The sequence below is a fragment of the Ictalurus punctatus genome, chromosome 2, assembly GCF_001660625.3.
Source record: "Ictalurus punctatus breed USDA103 chromosome 2, Coco_2.0, whole genome shotgun sequence".
In the NCBI taxonomy this organism is placed as follows: Eukaryota; Metazoa; Chordata; class Actinopteri; order Siluriformes; family Ictaluridae; genus Ictalurus; species Ictalurus punctatus.
In genome coordinates this window covers 9240824-9254490 of record NC_030417.2, presented here as the reverse complement: position 1 = coordinate 9254490, position 13667 = coordinate 9240824, and the positions used below count along the sequence as shown (strand labels likewise).

At 37.1% G+C, this 13667-nt stretch overlaps 1 protein-coding gene across 7 annotated transcripts in view; it reads right to left on the bottom strand.

The window, feature by feature from the left end:
* The window catches only part of LOC108255837 (caskin-2), a 101732-nt gene that overhangs the window by 40675 nt on the left and 47390 nt on the right, over positions 1-13667 (bottom strand). For all 7 annotated transcript variants that reach the window (XM_017452128.3, XM_017452122.3, XM_017452153.3 and 4 more), the window contains one exon: positions 1786-1881. In XM_017452128.3, the coding sequence (XP_017307617.1) occupies positions 1786-1881 (96 nt within the window). The remainder of the gene's footprint in view (positions 1-1785; positions 1882-13667) is intronic.

Genomic DNA, 13667 nt, shown 5'->3' with positions numbered 1-13667 from the left:
AGTGGTGGTCACAAGAAAGCAAGCAAGAAAAAAATAATAATGATCCGTGGCCACTTTGGGCTTCTGTTCTTTTGTGAGGTTTTATAAAATTACATTGAGGTCATGACAAAACAACTTTTGTTATGTGGAGCTAATGTCATCACCGCACTACCAAGTAAAGTGCTATCATGTCAGCGATGTGGAACTATTTAAAAGTTTCTGATAAGGATGTCAAAATATCTTTTTGTAGTCTTTCTCAGCTGAGGTTTCAAGAGGGGGTACATCACCAAAGTACTTTTCAGGTCTGATACACCACCTGAAAGCACAACATCCAATTCAATATGCAGAGTACCCAAACTAGTACGCAGACACCTTCTGTCGCCACAGTATTTGAAAAGGCAAATGTTACATTGACATGTTAGATGTTACATGAAGAATGTTACTAAATGCAGAGTATATTGATATTTAAAAAATATATATATATATATATATATATATATATATATATATATATATATATATATATATATATATATATATATATATATAAAATACCTAAACCCTATTGAGCATCTGTGGAGCATCCTCAAATGGAAGGTGGAGGAGCATAAGGTCTCCAACATCCACCAGCTCCATGATGTTGTCATGGAGGAGTGGAAGAGGACTCCAGTGGAAACCTGTGAAGCTCTGGTGAACTCCATGCCCGAGGGTTAAGGCAGTGCTGGAAAATAATGGTGGCCACACAAAATGTTGACACTTTGGGCCCAATTTGGACATTTTCACTTAGGGGTGTACTCACTTTTGTTGCCAGCGGTTTAGACATTAATGGCTGTGTGTTGAGTTATTTTGAGGGGACTGCAAATTTACACTGTTACACAAGCTGTACACTCACTACTTTACATTGTAGCAAAGTGTCATTTCTTCAGTGTTGTCACATGAAAAGATATAAACGAATATTTACAAAAATGTGAGGGGTGTACTCACTTTTGTGAGATACTGTATATATATATAAATAAATTGTTAGTTATTTTTTATTGTTATTTTTGACTTTAATAAAACTGCTGTTAATTTCCTTGCCTTGTCATTTTTCAATTGATATGCACTTAAACACACGAAAATGATCATATTTATAGACAATTCTACAAATAGGCAGATCTTTTAAAAACGTTTTGTTGTTGTTTTTTTATGTAATTTTCGGTTTTTGGCAAAGTGTATCCACAATTTTCGGTTTTGGCAAAAAATGTTCATTTTGGTGCATCACTAATTATAACCGATATATGTTGCAGTCTGACTTACACCGGAACATCCTTCCATCCATCTTCTATACTGCTTAATCCTTTTTCAGGGTCACGGGGAAACCTGGCGCCTATCCCAGGGAGCATCGGGCATGAGGCGGGGTACACCCTGGACAGGGTGCCAATCCATCGCAGGGCATACTCACACACCCATTCATACACTACGGACACTTTGGACATGCCAATCAGCCTACCATGCATGTCTTTGGACTGGGGGAGGAAACCGGAGTACCTGGAGGAAACCCCCACAGCATAGGGAGAACATACAAACTTCAAACACACAAGGCCACGGTGGGAATCGAACCCCCAACCCTGGAGGTGTGAGGCGAACGTGCTAACCACTAAGTCAAAGAAAAAGTTTACACAGCAGGGTGAAACAGGCGGGATAAAAAGGTCCACTGGAATGAGTTAATTAAATATCTTAAAGAAATCAAAAACTAACTGCCAATGTACAGAATAAATGCTTAACAGCTAGTTAGCGGCTTATTTGCTCATTTAAGGTGGCTCTTACCTTGAGCCGGCCGAACTCACATGCCAGGTCCAGAGGAGTTTTCTTAGCCTTGTTCACACAGCAGGGGTTAGATTGATGCTGCAGTAGCATCTCAGACTAAGGTGTGTATGAGAGAGAGAGAGAGAGAGAGAGAGAGAGAGAGAGAGAGAGAGAGAGAGGGGGAGAGAGAGAAAGAAGAGGATGGGAGGGTGAAAAACACAAACAATTTCTTATCTAAAACTATAGGCTGTAGTCATAAAAACATTCATTTATTGATCCTTGGCACAACACTACATAAATATTTTTAAATACACATTTAAAAGATCTCAAAATTGTAAATGGTGACAATAAACATTTATACAAAGTTCTCTTAAGCATAATTATGACATAAAACAACAACAGATTTTCACACGTGTATTAAAAGTATATAAAGAGAACCCAATTAAATACAGCAGAAAAAAAATATTAAAATTGTCATTTATTTATTAATGAAAATTACCCAATATTGCATATCTGTGATTGGCAAAAGTACTGTATGTGAAAGTTTGTTTTCAGTATCTGGTATGACCCCTTGTGCAGCAATAACTGCAACTAAACGTTTCTGGTACATGTTGATCAGTCATGCACATCGGCTTGGAGGAATTTAATCCGATTCCTCAGTTCAGAACAGTTTCATCTCTGGGATGTTGGTGGGTTTCCTCACATGAACTGCTTGCTTCAAGTCCTTCCACAATATTTCTATTAGATAGATTAAGGTCAGGACTTTGATTTGGCCATTACAAAACATTAACTTTATTCTTTTTTAACCATTCTTTGGGTAGATTTGACTTGACTTGTGTGCTTTGGGTCATTGTCTTGCTGCATGTCCCACTTTCACTTGAGATTCAGATCACAGACAGATGTCCTGATATTTTCCTTTAGGTTTTGCTGTTAAACTTCAGAATTTATTGTACCATCAATGATGGCAAGGCTTCCTGGTCCAGATGCAGCAAAACAGGCCCAGCCCATGATACTACCATCACCATAGTTCACAGATGTGATAAGGTTCTTATACTGGAATGCAGAGTTTTCCTTTCTCCAAAGATAACACTTCTCGTTTAAACCAAAAAGTTCTATTTTGGTCTCATCCATCAACAAAACATTTTTCCATTAGCCTTCATTTTGAATCAAACCATCCAATTTGCAGGTGAGAAAAAATATTGGCATATGCGACTGACAGGTATTTCTTGTTGCCCAGGTGTGTCCTGTTAAGATTGATGTTTTAAACAATAAATAGCCCAACATGAAGAACAGAGAGCTGTTATGGGAGAAAAGCAAGCCATTTTGAAGCTGAGAAAAGAGAAAATAAATCAGAGGCACTGCATATTGGGCATAGTCAATACAACAATTTGGAAAGTCATGAAAAAGAAAGAAACCACTGGTGTACTGAGCAACAGACACCGAATGGGTCGGCCAAGGAAAACAACAGCTGATGATAAACATTGTGAGAGCTGTGAAAAAAAACACAAAACAGACAGTCACATCACCAGCAACCTCCACAAGGCAGGAGGGAAGGTAATACAATCCACCATTCAAAGAAGACTTTGAAGTCAGAAATATAGATGGCATACCACAAGATGCAAACCACTCATCAGCAGTAAGAATCAGAAAGCCACATTGAAATTCGCAAAGAAATACAGAGATGTGCCACAAAAGTTCTGGAACCAAGATTACCAAAGTAATGGAAAGGCCGAATGTGGAGAAAGAAAAGATCGGCTTTATGATCCAAAACTTACAAGTTCATCTGTTAAACATGGTGGACATGGTGAATCTTTATTGATGATGTAACTCATGACGGTAGCGGCAGAATGAATTCAGAAGTTTACAGGAACATTTTGTCTGCCAATTTACAGAGAAATGCATAAAAATTAATTGGGAGGAACTTTATCACTCAGCAAGACAATGATCCAAAATACACTGCGAAGTAAACAAAGGACATTATCAGGGGAGAAAGCAGAAGCTTTAGACTGGCCAAATCAATCACCAGATCTTAATCCAATTGAGCAGCATTTCACCTCCTGAAGAGGTGAAACAAACAACAACTGAGTTGCAGGCTTGATGTAGTTATTCAGAAGCAAGGGATATGCAACCACATGGACTGAAGGGAGAAACCCCCTGAAAGAACAACTGATAAGCTATGGTACAAAAAAAAGCTGGCTGTACTGTAGGTCACAGCAAACTAACAAACAAAAAAACAAAAAATTAACCAAACAGTGGTGATATATTATAACTACATATTTATCTATTTTTGACAACCATTACACAAAATAATTTTGATTTTTCTAAAATAAGGAGAATTATCTTAACACATTTTTTAAGACTTACACCATCATATGCTGACATAATGGCTAAAGTTAAATGATTGATGGCTCATTCAATACAATTACCTAGCAAATGAAGAAAGTCAACCAAACAGCATTCCAACATATGAAAAGTTTATTTAAGGAGTTTTTTTTTTTATTTTTATTTTTTTTAATTACAGTATAGGTACAGAAGAAACCTTAATGCAAACAAGTATCCAATAAAAACGTTATAGTAGTAAATCAGAATGAAAAAAAATAAATAAAACATATATTAAAGAAAAGGATTTCTTAAAACTTGGTGCTTAAATTTGTATTTTATTATATGTATGTTATTTTATTTTATTTTATTTTATATTATATAAAATAGTCCTAAATCTCAACCATTGTGCAAAGTGTTATTACTACTGATATCCTCTCTTTTGTTTTACTTAATTGCATTGTAGTGGTACTAAGTACATATCTGCTTGCAATAAGTTCTACAGATAGGAACACTGCGGCAGAGTCAATAGGTGTGCCCCTTAAACAACACACCTCCACAGGCCACCCAAAGAAATGTCTGTTTGGATGAGGGTGCAACCATGTTACCTTTGCAAGAACATGCTGCAAAGTACAGTCCTGAGATTTTACATTTATCACAAGAAACCTTTTCATGATCCCAAGAAGCAGCTCTGCATTTGGGTCTAGGACTGGTTCCTCAAAGCTGGAATAACTACAACACCACTTAGCAGAAACAAGGGCAGACCTTTGACTAGGCCTTTGAACTACTAACAGAAAGAGTTACTCCAAGACTTATTACTTTAGTGTACATCCTGGACAAACAGACCACTTGGGTGACAAAACTGTTATATTTTATTCTCCTATCGCAATGTCATGGAATGGGGCAGTGGTTCAATTGTGTTTGAATCCTCCAAAAGAAGTGTTTCAGATGAGATCTGGGCATAATGTTTTATATACGTCATGTCAGTTATACTGTTAAGTGACAAAGAGCCCATATCTTTGCTTGTCAAGATGTTCACAGATTCAGCTCTATAACAAGCCACTGGCATGTAAAGCTGCTGGTTCTGCTGAAAATGCCTCATGACATGAACTTCAATGATTCTGTTGTTGTTGTTATGATACTGCCCTAACATTCCATTGAACCACTCAAAAGGAAAGCACCAAAATGAATAGACAGGTCCATAATCTAAAATACAATCGTTTAAATGTAAATGCAGATCCATGTTGGGTGTGAAGTTCAGTGGCCCATAGAGATTAAAAAACTTGGACAAAAATCTCTGCAGATATCTGTCAGCTATTTCTAGTCCATCGATAGAGATAATTCATGAGCATATGATAATGCATACTTGTACAAAATCAAACCACATTTCATAGTGTCTGCAATCAGTCCTTTCAAACAAAAGACAGAATGGATAGTTGTCTAGTTTTTCCATTGGTGGGCAACAAATCCACTGAATCCAGAGGTAATTTTATGGAGAATCCTTCCCATATCCTGAGGCACCTTTACAACAACAACCTTGTTCACGTTCAAGTACCTTTATCAACAACTAGTTGTTGATCGATTAAGCACACCTTCTGGTGGATCTGGAACTTCAGCTGATGGCATGTCTTCATTAGGCATGCCCAAATACCCTTAATGTGAATTGCCATAGTTTCCTGTAATAAAATAAAAATACATTTAGATTCAGCTATAGTTATATATGTACCTACAGTTGCAATCAAAATTATTCAACTCACATTTTAAATTAGGTTTATTGTCAAAATTTACAGACTTTCAGCTGTTTGCAATGAACAAATCAAACAAAAGCAATTGAAATAGTTCAACACAACAAATGCTTCCAGTGGTTTCCCCAAATTCAACTGGAAATGCAACATATAATGATTTCTCCAGTTTCAGAGTTATTCAACCCCCTGAATAGAATCCCTCACAACAGCACAAATATGCAAAACATTTGTTGTCTCAAGCACACCTGGTGCAACTAATCAAGGGCTTCATTAGTTGCACCAGGTGTGCTTGAGATGGAACACATGAAATACCTGAACTGGCTAGGGGCAGAAAATATATAAAATACCTGGACGGAGCAGAAAAAAGGAAACTACCAATGGTTGCAACCAGATTTCTGAGGAGGCAGGTTGTGAAAAACCCTTGACTGACTGCAAAAGACCTGCAGCAAGACTTGGTGGCAACAGGCACTGAGGTTTCAGTGAGCAAAGTATGGCATGTACTATATGCAGAAGGTTTCCATACCAGTACTTGAAGAAGATGTACACCACTACTGACCCAAAAGCACAAGAAAAGTCGGCTCAAAATCATATAAATAAGCCACAGAAATTTGGGGATTCTTTTTGGGGAAACTTTTTGGCACAATGGATCAGCGGTGTGTCTGGAGGAAGACGAATGAAGAAAGAACACTTTGTCCACAGTCAAGCATGGTGGTGGCTCGATGATGGTCTGGGGCTGCTTTGCATCCTCTGACACTGGAAATCTGCATCGTGTGGAAGGGAAGATGGATTCATTGAACATTGAAGTATCAGGAAATCCTAGGAAAAATCGTCATGCCATCTGTGAGAAAGCTGAAGCTTGGGCATCGTTGGACCTTCCAACAGGACAATGATCCAAAGCACAGCTCATATTCCACCAAGGCTTGGTTGCTGAACTGGAAGCCACTGCTCATGAGGAATGGGCTAAGATTCCTCAGAAACGCTGCCAGAAGCTGGTGTCTGGCTATGCATCTTGTTTGCAGCAGGTCATAACAGTAAAAGGGTGCTCTTCTAAGTACTAAAAATGCTTGCCATGAAGGGGTTGAATAATTTTGAAACTGGAGAAGTCATTATAAGTTGTATTTTCAGTTGAATTTGAGGAAACCACTTGAAGCATTCATTGTGTTGAATTATTTCAATTGCTTTTGTTTGATTTGTTCATTGCAAACAGCTGAAAGTCTGTAAATTTTGACAATAAACCTGATTTGCAATGGGGATTGAATAATTTTTATGGCAACTGTAGTTATTCAACTATGATGGAAGATAACAATATCAATTGTTGTAAAGCCCTGAGTTAATATTTGCAATTTTACACCTTGTTATGGAACTATTCATTGTGGCTTAACTCAGACATGGAGTAATTTTTTTGAGTATCTACTGAGAGCACCTATTAATCACGCTGCACTTGCGCACTTTGTTATCATATGCATGTGCTGATGGGAAATTCATGACAACAACTGAAATGGTGAACAGCCGTTTTCACATAGTCAGGACCTTTTGTTTGGTCTTCATGAATTTAGCAAATCAAGTAAAAAAATAAAACTTCGGCCATAATACCCATACTTTACAACTTTTAACCTATAATGTTAGTTAAGTTATATAAGCTGCAATATATACAATTTCAAAATGTGTTGAAAATATGAATATAATAACCCTTATATGAGCATACCATAGTTAAATAAATTAATAATCACCCTTCAATACATCACTTGTTTTTACATTGCCAAATTAAATTAAAGGACTTACCCAACAGATTATCATCCTCCAAGTCCACATTTCTCACTTTAAGTGGTGATGCAACAGACTCTTCAGCACATGGACTGTGTTCTAACTCTTTGTCAAAAATCACTGTTTGTAAAAGCCTTGCTCCAAACTCTTGCTCCAAAGCCTAGTGAAAACTCTTTTTTTTTTTTTTTGTGACAATAAAACAGTACTAAAAACAGTGCTAGTGTGATAAAACCTTGTTGCATTGCTTGCAAAAGCTCCATGCTCTTTTCCCCATTTTCTTACCAATAACAGACTGCCTTTGCATGTTGACAGAAAAGAAAACTCATCATATTTGACTTGCATGTCTTTCAATTTCACGAAAAAGAACAGGATTGATATCGCCAGCAATGTTTATGGAATTACATAAAGTACTTAGGACAGTTAGTGTTCAATTTTGAGATTGCTAAATTTTTTACAATGACATGCAGAAAAATCTTAGTTTTTCTACTCCATTGAGCAAAGTCGACCAACAACCAACAGCAAGTCCAGTCAGCACAAACGACTTGATAAAGCAACAGCTTTCAGGTCAGACTGCATTAGCATGACAGTTGACCTCCAGGCTGGATGCGTTTTCCATTCTTCAGCAAGAGACACTGTGGCATCTAAATGAAAAGTGGAGATGCTGCAACAGAATACACAGGAAGAGCCTACAAATAATAATAAAAAGGCTCACAAGGGCACAAAATGTCACCATTGTGGTCAGTTCAATTTAACATTTACATTTGACTTACAAATGAGGAAATACAAGGGACGTGATATATCAAGCAGAGAACAATACAAGCAGTGCTACCATGCAAGATTTAGAATTGAATTGTAGAAAAATTATTTTTTTTAAAAATTAAATACATATATTTTTTTTTAAAGTAGTGATGGAGTGTGGTAATCCTATAAGGAAAATGCTCTTCACTGAGTTCTCTTTAGCTAAAGTTGGTAAAATCCATTCAAATCTTTTTAAATTTCACCTTTTTCAGGAAGCAGTACGACACAATCACAATTCAGAAAACAGCCCTCACAATTATGATCCACAAACTGGTCAAGACCATTTATACAAATATTATGTAATGACTTTTTGGTATTGTGCAGTAAATACCAATTGTGTATTTCATAAAATCATGTTTTGAATTCTCCTCTTTACAGGGTAAATTCTCCTCACAACAAGCCATGACTTCTGCAGTAGTTTTGTTGATGCTGACCCAGAAGTTATAAAAAGGAGCAATTAAACTATTCTTTAAAAACCATTTTTAGACATTGGATTGCACATAAAGTGTCTTCTGCTACTAATATATTTTTGTTCTGTTCAGCATCCTGAAAGACATATTATGAAACTTTAAGGAGGAAACATTTGATGGCCCAGCCTGAAAAAGCAAAGCTAAGAAACTGTTAAAACTGGCAAAAAAAAAAAAAACAAACAAGCAAAGAAAGAGAAGAATAAGTTAAGGAATTTGATTGATGTAGCTTTTTCTTTTCAAAATGCTATTAGCTTTTCAGTGGTTAAGTCACTGTTATGTTTTGCAGTTACTGGAGTCCCGGTCTAAAGTCCTGCAGACAAACTTGGAAAGAGAACGTTGAGAGACAGTAACATGGCCATGATTGTTGATGGAAGGCCGGTGTAGGTTGTTAAACCACCAGCAGAGAGAAGCCCACAACTGTCAGCTCTGTGCCATGAACTACAGTAAAGGCTAGATGCAGACCCATGCTATGCTGGTACTCATCATTTGTGTGTGATGACAAATGAGAGCGAGTCAGAGTGGAGTTCATTTATTGAACTCTGATTGCACCTCCTGTTATTGTTGTTTAGATTTTTCTGCTGGTTATTTTTTTCCTTTTTAGCAGTATATTTTTCTTTTTTATATTCCATATTTTATTGTTATTACATTTCATGTTATTCTTGTTATATTTTGGACGTACCATGCTATTCCTGTTATTTTGTATATTTAATTCTTTTAATGAACATATTTAAAGCCCAATTATGGTCTCAGAATTTATGTTTTGAAAAATATTGATTGAAGGACTGTAGCAAGGTGTATAAGCTATAGCCATGGGTTTTGGGTTGGCTGAATTTTAAATCTATTAACCAATACAACGAAAGCCAGTGCATGTAGTGACCCAATACATGTCAATATTTTGCTCCTAAATTTTTGAAATTAGGAGCACAAAAATTGTTACCATAGGAGTCCTGACACTCCTGGCCAGTATATTTCTGAATACGTCCGAAATTCAGTGGCATATACAGGAGTCTACTGGTCCGATTACAGCTCTTTTCATGCAGTGTTTAACCTCCCCTAATGCCAGTGGCAGTGTCTAACACCTGTAAACAGAGAGAATTGTAGGTTAAATCAATAGTTCTAGGTCAACATCAATCATAATAACTTGGACAGGCTCAAACAAAATATCTTTTATTTATTTTGTTTTAATACATGACAGTCATTCTAAATGATGACTGCAGATGTATGCTTCCAAAGTTCCATTTGAAGAAGTACTTATGGAATTAGGTCCAACAAGTGGTCAACTCTGGTTATTGACAAATGCAGACTTAGCATCCTGAAACCATCAGGACATACACGCACACTTAATTTTTTAAACTTTAAAATGGGCTACATCTATTCAGACTGCAATAAAAGCCTACCTCAGAGTTTACCTCGGGAGGTCAAAAAAATTGTTGAACTGAGAGTGAATTGTTGAACTGAGAGCGATGACACCAAATTTAACACACCCGCTCCCCATTCACACCTGAGACCTTGTAACACTAACAAGTCACCTGACACATGGGGAGGGAAAATGGCTAATTGGGCCCAATTTGGACAATTTCACTTAGGGGTGTACTCACTTTTGTTGCCAGCGGTTTAGACATTAATGGCTGTGTGTTGAGTTATTTTGAGGGGACTGCAAATTTACACTGTTACACAAGCTGTACACTCACTACTTTACATTGTAGCAAAGTGTCATTTCTTCAGTGTTGTCACATTAAAAGATATAATCAAATATTTACTTATTTTTATTTATTAAATTTACACATTTTAATATTTAAATGTGAGGGGTGTACTCACTTTTGTGAGATACTGCATACTACTCTACAAATATATTTTTCTATGCAATATATACTGTGTCAACTCATTTTCATTTAAATCTTTCAATGAGGTACTGGTGCTTTAATTCAGCTCGAGCAGCTCGGCAAAAAAAATAAAATTTGACTTGATGCCGAAACTCCCGCTTCACTGCTGCAGTATGCGGTGTAATATTTTAGCAGTGCAGCGCTTACAGAGTGCAGTTTCCTCATCATTCCATACAAGAGACATACATCATCTTTACACATAGCACAAAATCTATGTGTTTTCCCCGCGCTCTTTTGATTGACAATCGGCCCTGATCAACGGATGTTTTTAAATTATCGGCCGATACCGATTATTAGCCGATACATCAGTGCATCTCTAATTTTTACTAAATCATCTGAGCAATGAGGTAAACTCTGTCTTCAGGCTTTTCGCGCAGTCATAATAGACATAGCACATTTTGAAATTTCCCATATAAGCAGTTGATCAGCGGGTTCCAGGGACATATGAAAAGCCCAGTAGTCTACAACTTCGTAAGTTGATCCCTCGTTCAGAACTTTTTTGATGTGAGAATCATCTCGCCAATTGCACATGGTGGCTTCAGTGATGCCCTTAATTTTTTTATAGTGATGAAGTGCATTTGATGCAGAATCTGAGCTGTAAAACATGGGTCTGAATTTATGAGCCACACCGTTTAGCACTGGTTTTAAGTTGATACGTTAGAAAATTTATAAGTCGGAAGGGAGGGGTCTTGGGAGAAGGTGGGATTTCTGATCAACACTGAAAGAAAGCAAAAAAAAAAAAAAAAAAAAAAAAAGACCCAAGAATAGATTGTGTGTAATTACTTTTATTTATTTTTTTCCTCAAACTTAGAATAGAACATCGCAGTGAAACCTGGTTCTTGGAGAAATTTGAAGAAGAGGTCTTTATTTGTCACATATACATTACAGCACAGTGAAATTGTGCACAGAGTCAGCCATGATATGGTGCCTCTATTGCAGAGAGGGTTAAGGGCCTTGCTCAAGGGCCCAACAGTGGCAGTTTGGTGGTGCTGGGGCTTGAACCCCCAACCTTCTGATCAGTAATTCAGAACTTTAACAATTTAGTATGTATGTTGAGATGTAATGCTTCTCCATTTACACCTGTAGGGATGGTGAAAAGAAATCCATCCTAATAATGTAGTCAAAGTGTTCCCACCATTTAAGAAACTTTTTCCAGTCATTTTGCAGTGTCAGACACAGTGAAAAGATCCCTTTTTTCCCCCTCACCAAAAGAAAATTCAGCAGTGCAAGTGATCAGAAATCACCAATATTTAATCTTATAATGCTTTTAAAATTTTCCCACATCATTCCAAAGCAGATTTTGGCTTTTTCGGTGCATCTGGACAAGTGGCCATAATTGAACACTGAGAGAATCAACGGTATTCTACATCTGAATTAGTAAACTATTTGAAGGGAAAACATTTTGGGGTATGTACACATTTTTTTATTCTGATTGGTAAGAGAAATTAATTGAGAGTGCATGTGTGCATGTGGGGATTCAGAATGCTTTGTTTGCGCGCGTGTGCACTAATTTGCTTCAGAATGCTGCAAAGTCAGCAGATTATTCAGGCCCCTTTGTTTTTTCACATTTTGTTTTTAAAATAGTAAATGGTCTGCACTTATATAACGCCTTTTAACCTTAGCGGTTCTACAAAGCACTTTACACTGTTTCTATTCACCTATTCACACACATTCACATACCAATGGCAGCAGAGCTGCCAGCGGGAGCAACTTGGGGTTCAGTGACTTGCCCAAGGACACTTCGGTATGTGAAGGCATGTGGGCCGAGGATCGAACCACCAACCCTGTGATTAGTGGACAGCCCGCTCTACCATCTGTAGCCTAAAATGCTTTAAATGCTTTTTTCCCCCCACATCAACACAGTAAGACCGATTTGTTGGTTTAGGTTTACAGTGCTCAACCACTTGAATTTAATTTTGTCATTGCACACAAATAGTTTAACAGTAATCCCATCTGCCATCACACACATGCTCCTTCTTCACCAAAGCTATGGAAAAGTTCACCGTGTTTGATCTGCTCACCTCGGATGAGATAAGTGGAGAACAGTTTGCAGCTTGTGAACAACTTGGTTATATTTCAAAGTTATATCAGAAAAGTGGATATTTTTCCTCTTGGAAATGCACTGTAGTATTGACTGCCTGTGAAGACATTTGAATTTAAACATGCTGTGGCATGCAGCAATTTTCTGAACCTGATCACCTAGCTTTGACCACACTGACCGCCGTAATATTGGTTTACTATTTGGGTGCGCTAATCTGGCGTGTTCTCTGTTTATTTAGCACCATATTCTGCATCAAATGCATTTCACGTCTTAGCAGTTTGTTGTATCATACATTAAAAAAATTCTGGTAACTTTAATTTTTCTGACCTCAAAATGGCGTGCTGTGACTCATTTAATTGGCATGAGTGTTTAGGTTTGCATAGAGGGTTGGCAATAATTTGGTGTAATATTTTTGTTCCAGGTTTTGTACATTTTTGTAAGGAGAGGTTTCTATAAAATGTAGCCTTGTAAACTGGGAAATAGCACTGTCACAGTTGGGGTTCAGTGGCCCATTTCTAAGCTTGGTAACCTCCCAAACAGAGTATTGCTAGTATAAGTGTTACTGGAAAACAAAGATTTAAAAAAGCAGCTTTTCTCGTTATTTTATTCAAAACCTGAGAGTATAGTAGTTGCCTTGTGTTTATATTTTTAAGTGAGTTTGTTGCTATTACTTTTATTCTGCATGAATAGAGGACAAATGCAATAATTAGGCTGTTTTAAATAGTTGCCCAAGTCCAACCTGCAAAGCATGTGTCATTCAGTGTTACTCCTCACCTTTGAACATTTAAAAAAGCAAACTTTTCAGTAAAAAGAAATAAATACTGACTCATTTTTAAGACCCCATAAACAAATTTGTTGGGTTTGTATTAGGGGGTCATAGAGA